General features: G+C 45.4%; 1 protein-coding gene across 1 annotated transcript in view; it reads right to left on the bottom strand.

The window, feature by feature from the left end:
- Positions 1–18241, bottom strand: part of nmdyn-D7 (nucleoside diphosphate kinase homolog 7) — a 45151-nt gene that overhangs the window by 7061 nt on the left and 19849 nt on the right. Inside the window, exons 8-10 of the mRNA XM_075679333.1 lie at positions 17312–17376; positions 14661–14729; positions 10041–10154 (exon numbers count right to left, since the gene is read on the bottom strand). Of these exons, the coding sequence (XP_075535448.1) occupies positions 10041–10154; positions 14661–14729; positions 17312–17376 (248 nt within the window). The remainder of the gene's footprint in view (positions 1–10040; positions 10155–14660; positions 14730–17311; positions 17377–18241) is intronic.

Genomic DNA, 18241 nt, shown 5'->3' with positions numbered 1-18241 from the left:
ATCGAAACGAGACACTGCCTCACCTCATCTATTTGGTCACCACTCTCGGCGTCTTCGTCGTCATAATTCAACTGTCCCATAAGTATACTTTAATGAAAGCTCGAAGCCTAAGTTTAAACACGTTCGCATTTGTCATTGTCTAGCAGCGACATGCACTAAACCATTAACACCTGCCGCGGAAATGCAATAAGAAGACGCCTTACAGAAATAATAAAAAAAGAAGACTGCGATATATGTTACTACAAAACGTACAATGAAGAATGATTTTTGGCATATCTGAAGAAAAGCAGTCGAGTGTGGCGACAAGTCTGCTGAAACAATATTTTTTTTCAACTACCCCACCATTTAAACATCAATTCCCTAGGAAAAGAGATGTCATGTCACTCACTCATCTTAGTACCGGCTTTTTAATTATTCCTATCCTCGCGAGCGAAAAGCTTGGAACTCTTGCAGCTAACAAAAGTAGAGAGGACAATGGAGTAATTCTGCCGGAACTATATAGGTGATATGTGACATTATTTATGATAACATATTAAGGTATGCATAATTACGTGCACACGTCAAGATTTAATTACAAAACTATCAGCTTTTGGTATTCAAAGTAAAATAATATCATGAATTTCATGCTTCCTAAAAAGAGAAAGACAAAGTGAGCGATCGACAAACATATATCGCAAGAACTTGATGTTTGTTCCGGAGGGCCTCAAGGGTCAGTTCTTGCACCAACCCCCCTTATTCCTAATGCATATTAATTACCTCCAGTTCTCCTTTAAAGATCCCATTTAGATGGGACTCTTTGCCGACGACTGTGTTGTTTACACAGTTGTACATAGCAAGCGATCAAATAAAACTTGATAGATCGTTGCAGCCATTTCTACTCTCGGTGAAACTCTTGGGGTACAAAATTAAATACGCCAAAAACTAATTGCATCTCATTTTCCAATAAGAAAACGCCACCTAAATCTATATATACTATTGGAAGCGCGGAAATTGTCAAAAGTGATCAGGTGAAATATCTGGGTCGTAACCTCACGTCTGGTCTTAATCGGACACCCCATATATTTCAGCCATATGCCAGAAAGGAAATTTTGTACAGCTCCCGTACATGACAAACTAAATGCTTACAAGACACTAATCAGAGCAAGCACGCCGGTTTAATCTGGAGTCCCTATCAAGAACACTTAATCAGCAAAATAGAACGCATGCCAAAATTAGCTATTAAATTCGCATACTCAGACTACTCAAAGTACTCTAGTGCTTCGGGTATACTCTAGTGCCTACGAGTGTAAACTTGTAATCATTTTCACAACGAAGAATCACTTCTAGACAAAAATGTATTTACATCTTATGCCATGGCCACTTCAATATACCGAGATCTCATTATCTGCATGAACCTCTTCGGAATAAAATCTATCGAACATCGCGGTGTGTTGGGATACCATTGATTCCTTTGTAAACCACATCCAGTATATTCAGTTCTCATCGTGAAAGTTTATAATTGCTAATAACTGCATAAATTTTGTGTTGTTGATGTAAAGAAAACTTGTTCATGCACCCACTCCTGCATCGGCCGTAATGGGCCTGCAGTACTTTAAAAATAAAATAAATCAAACATAATAAAGCGACATAATAAACAACCTTGAAAGTTCGAAGTAATTCACCGCTTTCACCTTGGTGGGGCATACACAAAACATTTTCTTTATAATGCTCATGGTGCGCTGCTAAGCACGAGAGCGCGGGATGAAATCCCGGCCGCGGCGGCCGCAATTCGATGGCGGCGAAATGCAAAAAGAGAAAAAAAAAAAAAGCGTCCATGTACCGGGCATTTGGCGCACGCTAAGCAACCGCAGCTGGTAAAAATTAACCCAGTGTCCCCACTACGGCGTGCCTCATAACCATACCATGGTTTTGGCACCTTAAACCCCCGGTCTTTTCCTTATTTTTTTTAATCCCCCATCGTGCAAGCTCCACCTCAAGTTCGTGTGCAGAGGCGGACAGGGACTTAGCCCACGTGCTGCTAGGCTGGTCATGAGCAAAACGTGAACAAGGTGAATGCAGGAGCCAACGTTTCGACAAGTGGACTTGTCTTCTTCAAGGCGACATATGCTTTCCTCGCCACAGTATATATAGGTGGGTTTCTTCTAAAGGGGAGGGGAGTCAGGCGGGAGGACGCGGAAACGAGGGAAAATGTGTCAGCGTGTCGAATTGAGAGTAAAGGAACGCTGTGTACAAGGTCAAAGCCAGGACCGCCTCCACCCCCACCCCATTCTGTCAACACACGCGCGTTAGCCGGCGTGTCAAGGACGTCTGACACGCCGGCTGACAAAAAAAAAAAAAAGAAAAGGAAGGAAAGGGGAAAAGAAAAGGTGGGGATACGCCAAGAAATCAAACTAAGTGTTGTTGCTTATAGCTTGAGGTTTAGCATAGCGAATAGATTCTAAGGCTCCCTTTGAAACGTTTATGCCTATTGGTTGCAATGTCTTGAACTTATGGATAAGGTATGATTCTCTGTATTTTCTTTCTCGTTCAGAGCGGAAATTTGACTGTAAGATGTAGAGTTTAAGTTCATCAAAGTTATGACCTGGTTGGTTGAAATGCTCGGCGACGGCTTTGGGAAGCTTTTTAGCTGTGTCCACGCGATGTCCGTTTAATCTGACGTTCATTGATTGTCCTGTTTCACCGATATATTGTTTCTTACACAAGGAACATTCAAGCATATAAATAACATACGAACTTGTGCAAGTGAAGCTAGATTTGACTTCATGTGTATAACTATTTGCGGTGCTTTTAATTTTAATGTCACTTTGAAGGTGCCTGCAGGTTTTGCACCTAGGGCGACAACATGCTTTTATTACGGGGGAATGCTGCTGGCTGACTTTTGCCCAGACCTCGATTTATACTTAAAACTGATATCAAAGGAAATTCTAGAGTCAACGCGGCATTGCCGGAAACGCAAAAATTTGACCCCCGCTCAACACGAAATCCTTAAAGAACTTGCGAAAAGGAATGTTATTGTAATAAAACCAGCAGACAAAGGCGGCAGTATCATAATCTGGCCTATAGAAAAGTACAAGAATGAGGCCTCTAAACAACTGACTAATCACGCCCATTACAAAAAACTTGACTCTAACCCAACTTCAGATTACAGCAATATTGTGTTAAGCACAATAGCGGAGCTCCGGTCCAGGGAATTAATCACGCAATCTGAATATCGCTTTATGATGCCCAAGAACAAAACAGCTGGCCGCTTTTATCTTCTTCCTAAAATACATAAAGTTCCGGTCGAAGAAATATTTACAGCAGAAATCCCAGGTCGGCCTATTGTGTCTAATAACAACACACCTACTGAGTCACTATCTAAATTCTTAAATCACCACCTGTCAAACATACCCACCACCCTCCCATCTTTCGTTCAAGACACGCCGCACTTCCTTCGAATTATCGACGGCATCAGCGCCAACCAAATCCTTTCCGACCGCGCGATTCTAGTCACTTTGGATGTTTCTGCCCTTTACACCAACATTCCCATGAGTGAAGGAATTGAAGCCGTTTCTAGATCCCTCGCAATCAATCCCCAAGCGCACGCTCCATAAGTTTGCTTATCACTCCTTAGGGTAGTTCTCACGCTCAACTATTTCGAATTCAATTCTATACACTACCTGCATATTTTCGGCACTAGCATGGGTACGCCATTCGCTCCCACGTATGCGAACATTTTCATGGGACAGCTTGAAGCAAACCTGCTGAAATCCTACCCTTTAAAACCCCACACCTATCTTCGTTACATTGACGACATATTTATAATATGGGAACACGGCACAAGCGCCTTAACCGACTTAATTAGCCGTTTCAATCGCTCACCACTCTCCTAGTCAGATCGACTTCCTGGACACGACGGTCTACTTAGAAAACGGCAAACTGAGAACGACACTTTACCGGAAGCCTACAGATAGCCAGCAATATTTAGATTACAACAGTCATCACCCGCGACATTGCAAGCAAGGAATTTTTGTCGGACAAGCGAAACGTATAAGAAGAATTTGCAGCGAAGACCACGATTATATCCACCACCTAAATGACCTTAAATCAACGCTAGCAGAAAGGAACTATCCACAAGTTGCTCTCGATAGAGCTTATGATACCGCGTCAAGATTGGAGAGACAGTCGGAATTGGCGAAGAGGCCGCCCACATTAGAATCTGACAGACCGCCGGCCTTTATAACAAAATATTCTAATGCACTCCCAAACATAAACAACATCCTAAGAAAATACCACCCAATATTATCAAGTAACAAGCGTCTGCGAAAAGCGTTCCCGGATGTACCCAGTGTTACCTATCGCCGAAACATGAACCTTAAAGACATGTTAGTGCACGCAAAAGTCAGCCAGCAGCATTCCCCCGTAATAAAAGCACGTTGTCGCCCTACGTGCAAAACCTGCAGGCACCTTCAAAGTGACATTAAAATTAAAAGCACCGCAAATAGTTATACATCATCAGCCTAGTTACGCCCACTGCAGGGCAAATGCCTCTCCCATACTTCTCCAACTACCCCGGTCATGTACTAATTGTGGCCATGTTGTCCCTGCAAACGTCTTAATGTCATCCGCCCACCTAACTTTCTGCCGCCCCCTGCTACGCATCCCTTCCCTTGGAATCCAGTCCGTAACCCTTAGTGACCATCGGTTATCTTCCCTCCTCATTACATGTCCGGCCCATGCCCATTTCTTTTTCTTGATTTCAACTAAGATGTCGTTTACCCGCGTTTGTTGCCTCACCCAATCTGCTCTTTTCTTATCCCTTAACGTCACACCCATCATTCTTCTTTCCATAGCTCGTTGCGTCGTCCTCAATTTCAGCAGAACCCTTTTCGTAAGCCTCCAGGTTTCTGCCCCATATGTGAGTACTGGTAACACACAGCTGTTATACACTTTCCTTTTGAGGGATAGTGGCAACCTGCTGTTCATGATTTGAGAATGTCTGCCAAACGCACCCCAGCCCATTCTTATTCTTCTGGTTATTTCAGTCTCGTGATCCGGATCCGTGGTCACTCCCTGCCCTAAGTAGATGTATTCCCTTACCACTTCCAGTGCTTCGCTACCTATCGTAAACTGCTGTTCTCTTCCGAGACTGTTAAACAATACTTTAGTTTTCTGCAGATTAATTTTCAGACCCACCCTTCTGCTTTGCCTCTCCAGGTCAGTGAGCATGCATTGCAATTGGTCTCCTGAGTTACTAAGCAAGGCAATATCATCAGCGAATCGCAAGTTGCTAAGGCATTCTCCATCAACTTTTATCCCCAATTCTTCCCACTCCAGGCCTCTGAATACCTCCTGTACACATGCTGTGAATAGCATTGGAGATATCGTATCTCCCTGTCTGACGCCTTTCTTTATAGGGATTTTGTTGCTTTCTTTGTGGAGGACTACGGTGGCTGTGGAGCCGTTATAGATATCTTCCAGTATCTTTACATATGGCTCATCTACACCCTGATTCCGTAATGCCTCCATGACTGCTGAGGTTTCGACTGAATCAAACGCTTTCTCGTAATCAATGAAAGCTATATATAAGGGTTGGTTATATTCTGCACATTTCTCTATCACTTGATTGATAGTGTGAATATGGTCTATTGTTGAGTAGCCTTTACGGAATCCTGCCTGGTCCTTTGGTTGACAGAAGTCTAAGGTGTTCCTGATTCTATTTGCGATTACCTTAGTAAATACTTTGTAGGCAACGGACAGTAAGCTGATCGGTCTATAATTTTTCAAGTCTTTGGCGTCCCCTTTCTTATGGATGAGGATTATGTTAGCGTTCTTCCGAGATTCCGGTACGCTCGAGGTTATGAGGCATTGCGTATACAGGGTGGCCAGTTTCTCTAGAACAATCTGACCACCATCCTTCAACAAATCTGCTATTACCTGATCCTCGCCAGCTGCCTTCCCCCTTTGCATAGCTCCTAAGGCTTTCTTTACTTCTTCTGGCGTTACCTGTGGGATTTCGAATTCCTCTAGGCTATTCTCTCTTCCACTATTGTCGTGGGTGCCACTGGTACTGTATAAATCTCTATAGAACTCCTCAGCCACTTGAACTATCTCATCCATATTAGTAACGATATTGCCGGCTTTGTCTCTTAACGCACACATCTGATTCTTGCCTATTCCTAATTTCTTCTTCACTGTTTTTAGGCTTCCTCCGTTCCTGAGAGCCTGTTCAATTCTATCCATATTATAGTTCCTGATGTCCGCTGTCTTACGCTTGTTGATTAACTTAGAAAGTTCTGCCAGTTCTATTCTAGCTGTAGGGTTAGAGGCTTTCATACATTGGCGTTTCTTGATCAGATCTTTCGTCTCCTGCGATAGCTTACTGGTTTCCTGTCTAACGGCGTTACCACCGACTTCTATTGCGCACTCCTTAATGATGCCCATGAGATAGTCGTTCATTGCTTCAACACTAAGGTCCTCTTCCTGAGTTAAAGCCGAATACCTGTTCTGTAGCTTGATCCGGAATTCCTCTAGTTTCCCTCTTACCGCTAACTCATTGATTGGCTTCTTGTGTACCAGTTTCTTCCGTTCCCTCCTCAAGTCTAGGCTAATTCGAGTTCTTACCATCCTATGGTCACTGCAGCGTACCTTGCCGAGCACGTCTACATCTTGTATGATGCCAGGGTTCGCGCAGAGTATGAAGTCGATTTCATTTCTAGTCTCACCATTCGGGCTCCTCCACGTCCACTTTCGTCTCACCCGCTTGCGGAAAAAGGTGTTCATTATCCGCATATTATTCTGTTCTGCAAACTCTACTAATAATTCTCCTCTGCTATTCCTAGAGCCTATGCCATATTCCCCCACTGACTTGTCTCCAGCCTGCTTCTTGCCTACCCTGGCATTGAAGTCGCCCATCAGTATAGTGTATTTTGTTTTGACTTTACCCATCGCCGATTCCACGTCTTCATAAAAGCTTTCGACTTCCTGGTCATCATGACTGCATGTAGGGGCATAGACTTGTACCACCTTCTATTTGTACCTCTTATTAAGTTTCACAACAAGACCTGCCACCCTCTCGTTAATGCTATAGAGTTCCTGTATGTTACCAGCTATTTCCTTATTAATCAGGAATCCGACTCCTAGTTCTCGTCTCTCCGCTAAGCCCCGGTAACACAGTACATGCCCGCTTTTTAGCACTGTATATGCTTCTTTTGTCCTCCTAACCTCACTGAGCCCTATTATATCCCATTTACTACCCTCTAATTCCTCCAATAACACTGCTAGACTCGCCTCACTAGATAGCGTTCTAACGTTAAACGTTGCCAGGTTCAGATTCCAATGGCGGCCTGTCCGGAGCCAGGTATTCTTAGCACCCTCTGCAGCGTCACAGATCTGACCACCGCCGTGGTCAGTTGTTTCGCGGCTGCTGGGGACTGAGGGCCGGGGTTTGATTGTTGTATTCATATAGGAGGTTGTGGCCGAGTACTGCACCAGGGTGGCCAATCCTGCTCTGGTGAGAGCGTGCGTTACCGGTTCTGGTCACCGGGATCAGGCCGCACTCCAGGCGTGTTTGTGCAATTTTCTCAACACACGGTTTTCTTTTTGTATTTTCCGGTGGAGAATTGCGCGGCAAATCCCGGTGCCGCGCAATTCTCCACCGGAAAATACAAAAAGAAAACCGTGTGTTGAGAAAATTGCACAAACACGCCTGGAGTGCGGCCTGATCCCGGTGACACATAAAGTCAAATCTAGCTTCACTTGCACAAGTTCGGATGTTATTTATATGCTTGAATGTTCCTTCTGTAAGAAACAATATATCAGTGAAACAGGACAATCAATGAACGTCAGATTGAACGGACATCGCGCGGACACAGCTAAAAAGCTTCCCAAAGCCGTCGCCGAGCATTTCAACCAACCAGGTCATAACTTTGATGAACTTAAACTCTACATTGTACAGTCAAATTTCCGTTCTGAACGAGAAAGAAAATACAGAGAATCATACCTTATCCATAAGTTCAAGACATTGCAACCAATAGGCATAAACGTTTCAAAGGGAGCCTTAGAATCTATTCGCTATGCTAAACCTCAAGCTATAAGCAACAACACTTAGTTTGATTTCTTGGCGTATCCCCGCCTTTTCTTTTCCCCTTTCCTTCCTTTTTTTTTTGTCAGCCGGCGTGTCAGACGTCCTTGACACGCCGGCTAACGCGCGTGTGTTGACAGACTGGGGTGGGGGGTCCTGGCTTTGACCTTGTACACAGCGTTCCTTTACTCTCAATTCGACACGCTAACACATTTTCCCTCTTTCCGCGTCCTCCCGCCTCACACCCCTCCCCTTTAGAAGAACCCCACCTATATATACTGTGACGAGGAAAGCATATGTCGCCTTGAAGAAGACAAGTCCACTTGTCGAAACGTTGGCTCCTGCATTCACCTTGTTCACGTTTTGCTCATCGTCTTGAATTTCCATCTCCCGCGTTCCCCGTCTTTTGTTTAGGCTGGCCATTGATACACCCAGCAAAGGCAATAGATACGCTTTAAACTTTGGGCTCTGGAAATCATCCTTTGTCCTGTGGTACAATGCTTGGAGCATGACCAGTTAGTGGCCTTTATTGAACAGCTTTCAGTGCAGTAAAGTACTTTTTTTATGTATGTACGGACATGTGAGTGAAATACTATAGCGACGATCTTGTGCAGTGACTCGCCTTCGTTGTTATGTTTATTTTTTCTTCTAGTGTCTGTGCCCCCTAAAGCGCTATTTTTGTCTTCGATAATTATTAATTTTTATTGGTTATTCTAAACCATTTTTTTTTTATATGATACAGATGGAGTAGCTTGAGCCGTACTGCTTCCAGCCTCTCCAGTAAAGTCCAATTTAACCCCATCTACCAACAGATAAAAGTAATAACTACTTCTACTGCTACTACTGCCAGTCTACTGCTACTACTACTGCAAGTACTGCTAGTACTGCTGCTAGTCAAGGGTAAAACGGACGCCGACCAAAAACATAAGAACAAAAGGAAACAAGCCGTTTCGGCTCCGATACGGGCGCCTTGTTCACTATGAAAGCAAACGAAAGGGCGAGACATTAGTCTGCCCAGACGGATCATTACTAATCCAGACTTCTGATACCACGCTGAATCGCAATGCCGGCAGCCTTCCTTCCGTTCATTCTGGCTGTTTGCGCCATCTATTTGCACGTGCATAATGGCCTCTCCCTTTCATTTGCTTTCATTGTGAACAGGGATCCGAACCATCTTGTTTTATTTTATTTTTACGTTTTTTGGCCGGCGTCAGTTTTTACCTTTCACGATGAGCAAACCCGACGAGACGAGTTTTCGTCGACCTCTCGATTTTCGCGTTACCGCTACCTGCACACAGCGCACAAGCTAGAAGTCTCTGCAGCTTTGGACTGATTTTTTCAGTGCGTGGTTGCAATGTGCCTCCTCTATATATTTGGCTTCCGCTGCAGGAAGAATAGTGAATGAGCTTCGCTGCAGGGGGCAGCAACATGCCGAGTTATCAGAACAGCTTTTTGAAGTATTCGAAGCCTCTAAAGCTATATACGTAACATCACTCTGAACACCATGATACCCGCCGTGGTTGCTCAGTGGCTATGGTGTTGGGCTGCTGAGCACGAGGTCGCGGGATCGAATCCCGGCCACGGCGGCCGCATTTCGATGGGGGCGAAATGCGAAAACACCCGTGTGCTTAGATTTAGGTGCACGTTAAAGAACCCCAGGTGGTCAAAATTTCCGGAGTCCTCCACTACGGCGTGCCTCATAATCAGAAAGTGGTTTTGGCACGTAAAACCCCAAATATTATTATTATTATTTGAACACCATGAGCCGGCTCGCTTCGATATTATAACCCGCAAAAGTATGGTGAATACGTACGTGCAAGGAGGAAAAAAAAAAGAGGTCATTAAAAAGTATGATCCTCTGCGCCTGGTGCACGTTGACTGTCGTGGAAAAGTGGCCACCAACTGAAACACCGCTGAGCGGTATTTATAACGTATACGTTAGGGTAAAGGAGCAATGGATCTAGGCGCGCATTCTCACAGGGTCTGCCGGGCCGACGAGTTCCTTGAGGTGCAGAGCCGAGTTCTGGGAATCCGACGAGCTCCTGATTTCCATGGCTAGACACGGACCACTGCACAGTTGTTGCACCATGGTCTGCGGCGCCGGCGTCCAGCAGAGAAGAAGCAAAGAGAAAATACATGCATACACGAGCCCGCATGTGTGGTCGCTCTTTCTTGCGGCAGCGTCAATTGCGATATCACCCGACAAGCAACGGCGTTGCAGGATGCAGTGGCAACACAGCTCAAAATCAATCAAGTGAACTCTGAATGATTTAAACACCAACCAACAGCGGGAACTAGGGATACAAGGGTGCAGAAAACTCGCACAGGCTCATAGCTGTAACGAGGTTGTCGAACCGACTCGGAACTTAACCGAACATGAGAGCTGAACAGGTATTTTCAGCTGATTCGGAAATGAATTGAACGGTTATTTTTCCGCCACCTTGGAACTGTAGCCGAATCGGAACTTATTGGAGGAATCTTTCCGAACCGGTTCGACAAATGGTTCAGAAGGCTCTGCGGGCCCTATGAAGGTCACGTCAGAGACGAAACGTTGGATAAATGCATGCTCAGATCACCCCGTAGTTAGCGAACAATTCCCATGCTAATACTAAAATTACTTCGAGTAACCTCAGCTCAGTTCTGTCACCATTACGTTGTTAATTTTTCATGCAACCATTTACGCGATATGGCTCCCTTTTACGCGATAAAAAAAAAATGCCAGTGCTTTGTGAACTTCGCACAAAGGGAGATTAACAATTCCGCTGAACTTCTTTTTTTGTGTTAATGCTGTACGCGGCCGGATGTGCATCAGTTGTAATCCAACTATACTCATGAGAGAACTCTATAGCATTTAATGTTCTGCCCATCATTGTGGTTGTGCATGGCGAAACGTATGACGTCTATGCTTCATGGGACAATCACAGTGAAAGAAAGAGCGATGGAAAGCCCTCCACTGAATCGTATACGTATGGGACTGAGAACTAACCCCGTTTCAGTGTGACATAAGTATGATTCACTTTGCACAGGTATACCAGGCCATTGCCGGAGCTTGATGTAACGTTGCGAACTAAGACAACTAGGAGAAACAGACCCTTGGTAGTTCTTACCTGGGTGCAGTGCCCGCATGGCCATAAGATGACTAATATCCAGCAACCCTACAGCAAACTACAAAGCGGTGCAAAAAGCCCGTAACGCGATACACGCGCTAATGCGTATATATATATATATATATATATATATATATATATATATATATATATATATATATATATATATATATATATATATATATATATATATTGATACAAGGCAGAAACACTTAAACAACGCGCGCAGGTTCGTGCGCCCGCTCAAGACGACAACAGCGTATTGGAAGAAAAGACGACGAAATAGTGGAACGTGTTTTCGCCGCACGCACTCGCATCGCAGGTGGCCGTTGTCGGCGTCTACAAGAAGAAGACGAAGTGAAGCGTCGCTCGAGAGAGAAGAAGGGCTTCCTGATCTTCCGTTTAGAACGCGGCAGCGCTTTTTATTTACCGCCAGGGCACAAGTTCGCCCACAATAAATAGTGTTTCGGGCCCCTCGGTTAACCCCCTTTCTTCTCGTTTATTACATACGAAGGTCTCGAATCCGGCTACATTGATGCCTTCAGGTAGCATATGTGGGTTTATTGACCAGTTGCCTTCACCCAAAAAGATCACGTTCTCGTGACGCCTGCGGCAAAAAAGGACGTTCCACGTCCGCCGCCAAGGTCTGTGAGTGGTGGCGCTGGCTAACACTCCCAGGGTTCTACTAGCACACGTAAATACCCAAGACAGTGGATGGGAAAACAGCGCCGCGGTAGCTCAATTGGTAGAGCATCGCACGCGAAATGCGAAGGTCGTGGGATCGTTCCCCACTTGCGGCAAGTTGTTATTTCATCCACTTTCATTTCCATCAATTTATCGTTTCTTTATTTCATTTATTAAGCACAATTAATTTCCCCTATGTTGTCCATGGCGTCAGTGTTTGTTGGCTTCTTATGATATGACTAATAAAAAATCGGGCCCCTCGGTTAACCCCCTTTCTTCTCGTTTATATATATATAAACGAGAAGAAATATATATAAAAAAGATATATATATAAAAAAGATATATATATATATATCTTTTAAAGCAGGGTTATATATCTGTGAAGAACTAGATGCAGCGCAAGGCGTGAGCCATTCACAGGCGTCTCCTACCTCCGAAGGAGGGGAAGGGTGTGATCGCTTGTTCGCTCGCCAAGCGCCCGCAGTTTCCCGCCAGTTCAGGCCCGGCAGTCAGTCGGGGAGGTCGCGTTTGGTTTGTTCTGCCGAAGAGCAGGCTGCGTTGAAGGAACGGCAGCGGGAGCGGACCGCGTCGTGCGTTCGGCCGAAGAACAGGCGGCTTTTCATGAACGCCGCCACGAAATCGCTTGAGAAAGGACTCGTCGTCGACTTGCCGACGTCGCCGTGAAGGAGCGCTAAGCCGAGGCGTTACGACAATGAAGTCGCGGATCCCGGGCTTCGCTTGCACCCGTGTTCCCGGTAGAGAAGGGGGTTATCATTTTTACTTTCGACCATGTCGCTTTGAGCTCGCCTCCTGAAACTTTGTTCCACGGGAAATGGGGAAATAGGGAGGAGGGCTTAGTTAGAAAATTTCAGAGGGTGGGGGGGGGGGGGGGAATGTCGACTCCTGCCCCTTCTTCAACCTGGCTACGCCAATGCTTTTGTAATTATGCCAGCGGTTGTCTAAATTTTATGTCGCTTGTGAAACATGCCTTTTTATAACGCTCTGAAGCACTTGAATAAGCAATTCATTGCAAAGACCGCAATGAAACCAGACATACTGAACTTTACCTACACATTAGCCATAACGTTCCCCTTATTTTCACGAAATATAAACAGACGGCTTGTTTAATTGAATGACGAGAAGGGGGAAACGAACTACCTACCCAAATAAGACAAAAGTTCAGTAATAGTTTGCAGTAATAGTTCAGTAACAATTTGCAGTAATAGTTAGGCCTCCCCCTTCCTCCTTCCTAATGCCCCCCTCCTTCTTCATTTCCACTGAATTTGAACTCGGTGCCGTATATAGTTCTCTTGGGACTCTGGGAAACAATACGGATAAAGGCAGCATGATACTTTGGAACGCTTGAAGAAGTTATCTTCCACAAAGACTGTTATTATTGTGCGCAGATTAGACTTATTCTACGTAACCCGCAATATGCCTCCCACTTCAACGAAAAATAAACAAAGTACCTGGCATAGTTTACGGATAATATGGGGGAAACGAAATATATGCTTAGTACAACGGATGAGAATTGTGAGAAAATCAGTGTTCAGTAATTATTTTCAAGGCCGCATAATTATTCTAAGCACTTCCAGCTTTCAGTACACTACACACACATCATGGTCCTTATTTTCTTTATGAAATTTCTGCTGCCTTTGCTCCTTCTTAATGAACGGGAAACTTTGTAAGCTATTCAAATGGCGCCTTTAAGCGGGCCGAAAACGAAGTTCTAGCACTTTTAATTTAGCACCTAAATAAAGCAGAGAGCAGAGGCTCCCAAATTTATCTGCATATCACCCGAACGTTTCGCACATTTTCTCAAGTAAACTTCATGGATGACCTATATATATATATATATATATTTTGTGCAAAATGTGAGAATAGGCATATAACGTTTGCGAAAACGTCTAGTCCCGCCAACAGATCCGCGGTGCAAATATGACAGCGCCGAGGCTCCCAGTTATTGAAATAACGGAACCTGAACGGTGCATCGTTTTGCCCTAATTGTATATTCGTCGCGGCTGGCGAGTGTTGCGACACAAAGACGAGTGCCTTAGGCATACCCGCAGCTCTCTTTGTAATACAATGTTTGAATAAAAACTATTACAAAAATTACTCCACCGCGTTCTCAGAGTTCGGTTTCAGGCTCTACAGAACATAACAACGCTTTGGAAAGGCAACAAAGCTGTCACACAAGCCTGTGTCGTTGTCGCACCTTAAGTTATTAGTACCTCAGTGTTCCTTCAACCTGAACGCGCGAGGTAGACGCAGTTGTAAAGCAGCTTCCCCGCCCCAATAAACGACATTAGACGTCTTTGCAACGCGTTGGGTACTGTGGGCTCTCGAAAGCAAACCACAGCGTGCGCGTGTTTCTCGGGTCGCAATGTAGAAAATTTGCTGCGTAATATTAAATACATCAGTGATACAACAATCCGTGTCACGTGAGGACACAAATAAACTATATATCGGTCACATAAATTCGAGGTTCAGGCCGAGAAACGTTTTCGAAATATTTGATTTCTCTCAAACTCTGAACCGATATCAACCCGTCTGAACCGGTTCGATATTTTTGCACCGGAGCTGAACCTAAACCGAACCAGAAAATATGCGGAAGGCTGAACCTGAACCCAAACCTAATCCGAAAACTTTTCGGTTCAACACCCCGGCTATAAATAGTGGCGCGTGGAGCAAGTGTGGAAAATTGGGGGACATTTCGAAACGCTACGTTTTAGAATACAGCTCTATAGACTGCCGATATTGCAGCTACGTCGTTTGACAAGGTAAAAAAGAAGGAAAGAAAGACTTACGGTGTAATTTGGAGCAACACCCTTGTACACCAAGAGGAACTCCTCTGCCTTGGCGCAATCGAGATGGAACTGCATTGTAAAAGAAAGAACGATAAGAAATATAACTGTGCTTGCACTTGTACAGACGGGAATTGCAGATCCGGAAAGTGACAAGCTTTCTTTGAAAAGTAACTGCGGCAGAAATGGCCATCGGAATTGCTTTGAAGGACGATAAAGGCTAGGAAACTTGGGGCAACAGCCACATGCCTATTGATTCACTGTGAGGTCCAAATGCCTGCAGGCGAAACAATTTTGCAAAGTGTCGCTTAGCAACCATTTTTTTATGCGCACATTTAGTGAGGCGGGGAACGAGAAAGAGAAGTAATAAGGAAAAGCAAAGTAGTGAAATAATAGAAGAAAGAGAGAAGAAATGTTGACAAAGATGTTATATGCGTTTTATAATGGCTGCGCCGCAGCACAGAAGTGTAACGTGGCGGAGCACGCGCACTGTATTGTGATGAAAGGGAGTGAGAATTCTGGCAAGAAGTGAGCGTAAGCAGCGTGTAGAGAGAGAGAGAGAGAGAGAGAGAGAGAGAGAGAATGAAGAGGAAAGGCAGGGAGGTTAACCAGATATGAGTCTCCGGTTTGCTACCCTACACTGAGGATGGGGGATAGGGATTAGAAAGATGACAGAGAGGAAAACGAAAAGTATACTTTGGTGGTGCCTTTATGACACCAAAGAGGCAACGAGCACACCGAAGCTGGAACCTGGACTGCATCTACATTTGATCCCCTTGGGTGCGCCGGAGATCCTGCGCCGTCTGCTCTGTTATCATCTAGGGTAATCTCCTGAGACCTCTGCTTGTCGGTATTTATTTTACTTTCGTATGCTAAACGATCTCACAGAAACTTAACTACTAAAGTGCAACCGTCATTATGGAAAGCATATAAGAACCTTGCTGAAAAGTTCACGTTATGTGCGCACACATGCGGAAGCGTTATCTCTCTTTCGAGCTGGACATGTGCGTAATGGGATATAGTAAAACGGTTCTCAGCTTTTAGGAGTATACGCAGTGGGTAAATGATTGAGACGGTAAAATATAACGCACGGAAGTTATTAACCCCATTACTTAGCAGTTTATCTGCTATGCAGTGTTCATTTGAGAAAGAAAGAAAGAGCGAAAGAAAGAAAGAAAGAGAGAAAGAGAAACAAGCAGGTTGAGTCACTGCCTGAAAAATTTCCGTTGGGCTCACTAATTCTGTGCGGGAGTGACGGATCACGCCCGCATATAGTGGCTCGTGCTACTAGTTCTAGAATTATTCATTTCAGTTTGTCGATCTCCAAAATCCTCGTTGTTCACGTTGTATTCTGCGCTTGACATGACAAAACAACTTCAAGTAGGGTAAGGTCATGGAGCATATAGACGGGTATCCAATCACGAGGTCCTACAAGAGCGCGCACTACGCATTCGCTTTTACGCTGTTCCCTGCCTCCCGCTGTCTCCCGAACAATATGAGAGCGGGACAGGTATAACGTAAGGATTCCTTTCGTTCAGTTCTGTCCTTTTCTTATCAGTCACACTTCGCGTCGAGCCGATACCGCTGATAACGTGGCGGAACGCTACTTTTGCCACTGGCGAAGCACGATTAGGAATAGCATTGAAATCGAAACGCCACGTCTTCCCTGCCCAGCGCAGAAGTATTGGCTTTAGCTTGGCCGAGATTCAGTGGACTTCAATTGGTTTATTTTGATGATGTGCAGGCTTTTTGTGCGTGTGTGTGTGCAAGGAGCAGGGATGGTCGAAGAGGGCCAATTGTTTTACATTAAATGTTAAAAATTAAATCTAGCGTTTTACAAGCGAAATCACGATATTGTTGTAAGGCACGACCTAGTGGGGAACTCCGAACTTATTTGGCCACCCCGTGTTCTTTAACCTACACACAATGTACGGTAGCACGTGTGTTTACAACGAAGCGGTATGTGGCTAACCAATTCGTCCGTCCGCCGCCTGTACGCCGAAAACTCCTCCGGCGCAACCCCGAGCGCATGCGCAAAAAAAAAGTGACAGAGAGGCTCGCGATTGGCTGCGCCAGTAATGACGTCGTTGCTCTCCATCGCAGCCGAGCGCGCGCAGCAGTTTCTCTCCGGCACCGGAATGGGTAGGCCTCGCGTCATATGTACTCCTGAGGAGCAGGCAGCTTTTGATCAGCAACGCCGCGAGCAGAACCCAGAACGAGCTCGTCTACGCCGTGCCGATGCTGCAGCCCGGGCACAAGAACAGGCTCGCGCAGCCGAGCGCGAGCAAAAGCTGCGTACCGAGGATCCGGCATCCTAGCAAGCCGTCATTTAGTGAACCGTCGGGATTAACCCAGTGATAAACACCGGGGCCGCACGTTTCAGCTTCGCTGGTTAACCATCTGTACGGAGCGCTTGAGCGGTGATTTTTTGTTTTGGCCCTCATCAAAATGCGGCCGCTGCGGCCAGGATTTGATCCCGTGACTTCGGGCTTAGCACCGGCAAGTACAAAGCCATTAAGCAACCATGGTGACTATTGCTTTACTTTGCAAGCTGCAGTTGCAGTGGGGGCAACTTCGCAAGTATCGCTTATAACGCGCTGTTAAAAGGTTCGGGGCAGTGCAAGCGAAAACAAGTACCTCTACAACCACCTTACCATCTGGAGCGCCGTAACCTCGAAACCCGAAGTCAGTATTTTCCGCAGCACACTGCTGACATTCCCTGTAATGCAAACGAGAAAACCCAATAAGATTTACACTCGTACAAACCACAAAGTGAACTGTAAGCGACGCGTTAGTGGAGCAGGATTTGGAAAAGAGCCGGTCGGTAATCGCTTAAAGCTAGACAACAGAGCCGAACATGCCGCGCATTGAGTTTTTACATTCAAGCTCGGTACAACATAACGATTCTTTTTTTGTTCTATTCTATTTCATATCATCAACCGCACTGGACTGATCGGTTTCAGTGATAGGGAAGGCGTCTTGGACCACTGACGGGTCGCAGAAAGGAATATAATTGGAGCAATATCGTTACGTTACAGCTGCTCTGAGCTCTTGTGACACGACCTTAGCAATGAGCAAAACTGTTTTGAGGCCTGCGGATGTTGTTTGTGCCGTGCAGACTTATTTGAAATACTTATAACAAAGGCAGACTTCGCGAAAATAAGTAACAAATCTAGAGGCCGAATTCCTGAAGGCTTCGGTTCGAAAGGAACGTTCCTCAATTACCGTTCACATTCGCTAACATTGCGTTCCCCGCTAGGAACGACCTGTCGCGCGGTTTCGTCCGTGCCGCAACCAGTTCGTCTCCTTCAAAGCCTGGCTGCCTTTGCAGCAGCAACACGTGACCTTGAAGTGAGAATGCAGCGAGTTATGGGGCACGCATGTGCACTGAGCGCGCCACGATGGCGAATGGCGTCCACACTGGTAAATGTTCGCCAATGATGCGTGCTAACATGGTGCTACCTATCTTAGCAGATAGAGCGAGAGAAGGAAAGACAAGGGAGAATGCCGTGACGGTAACAAGAAAACTGTGCCGTTGTCTGTCCAACGCTGGAGGAGTGGTACGGCTGACAGCGTTGCAAGCG

Source organism: Dermacentor variabilis, chromosome 2 (assembly GCF_050947875.1).
Source record: "Dermacentor variabilis isolate Ectoservices chromosome 2, ASM5094787v1, whole genome shotgun sequence".
Classification (NCBI taxonomy): domain Eukaryota; kingdom Metazoa; phylum Arthropoda; class Arachnida; order Ixodida; family Ixodidae; genus Dermacentor; species Dermacentor variabilis.
This window is presented reverse-complemented; position numbering and strand designations above follow the sequence as displayed.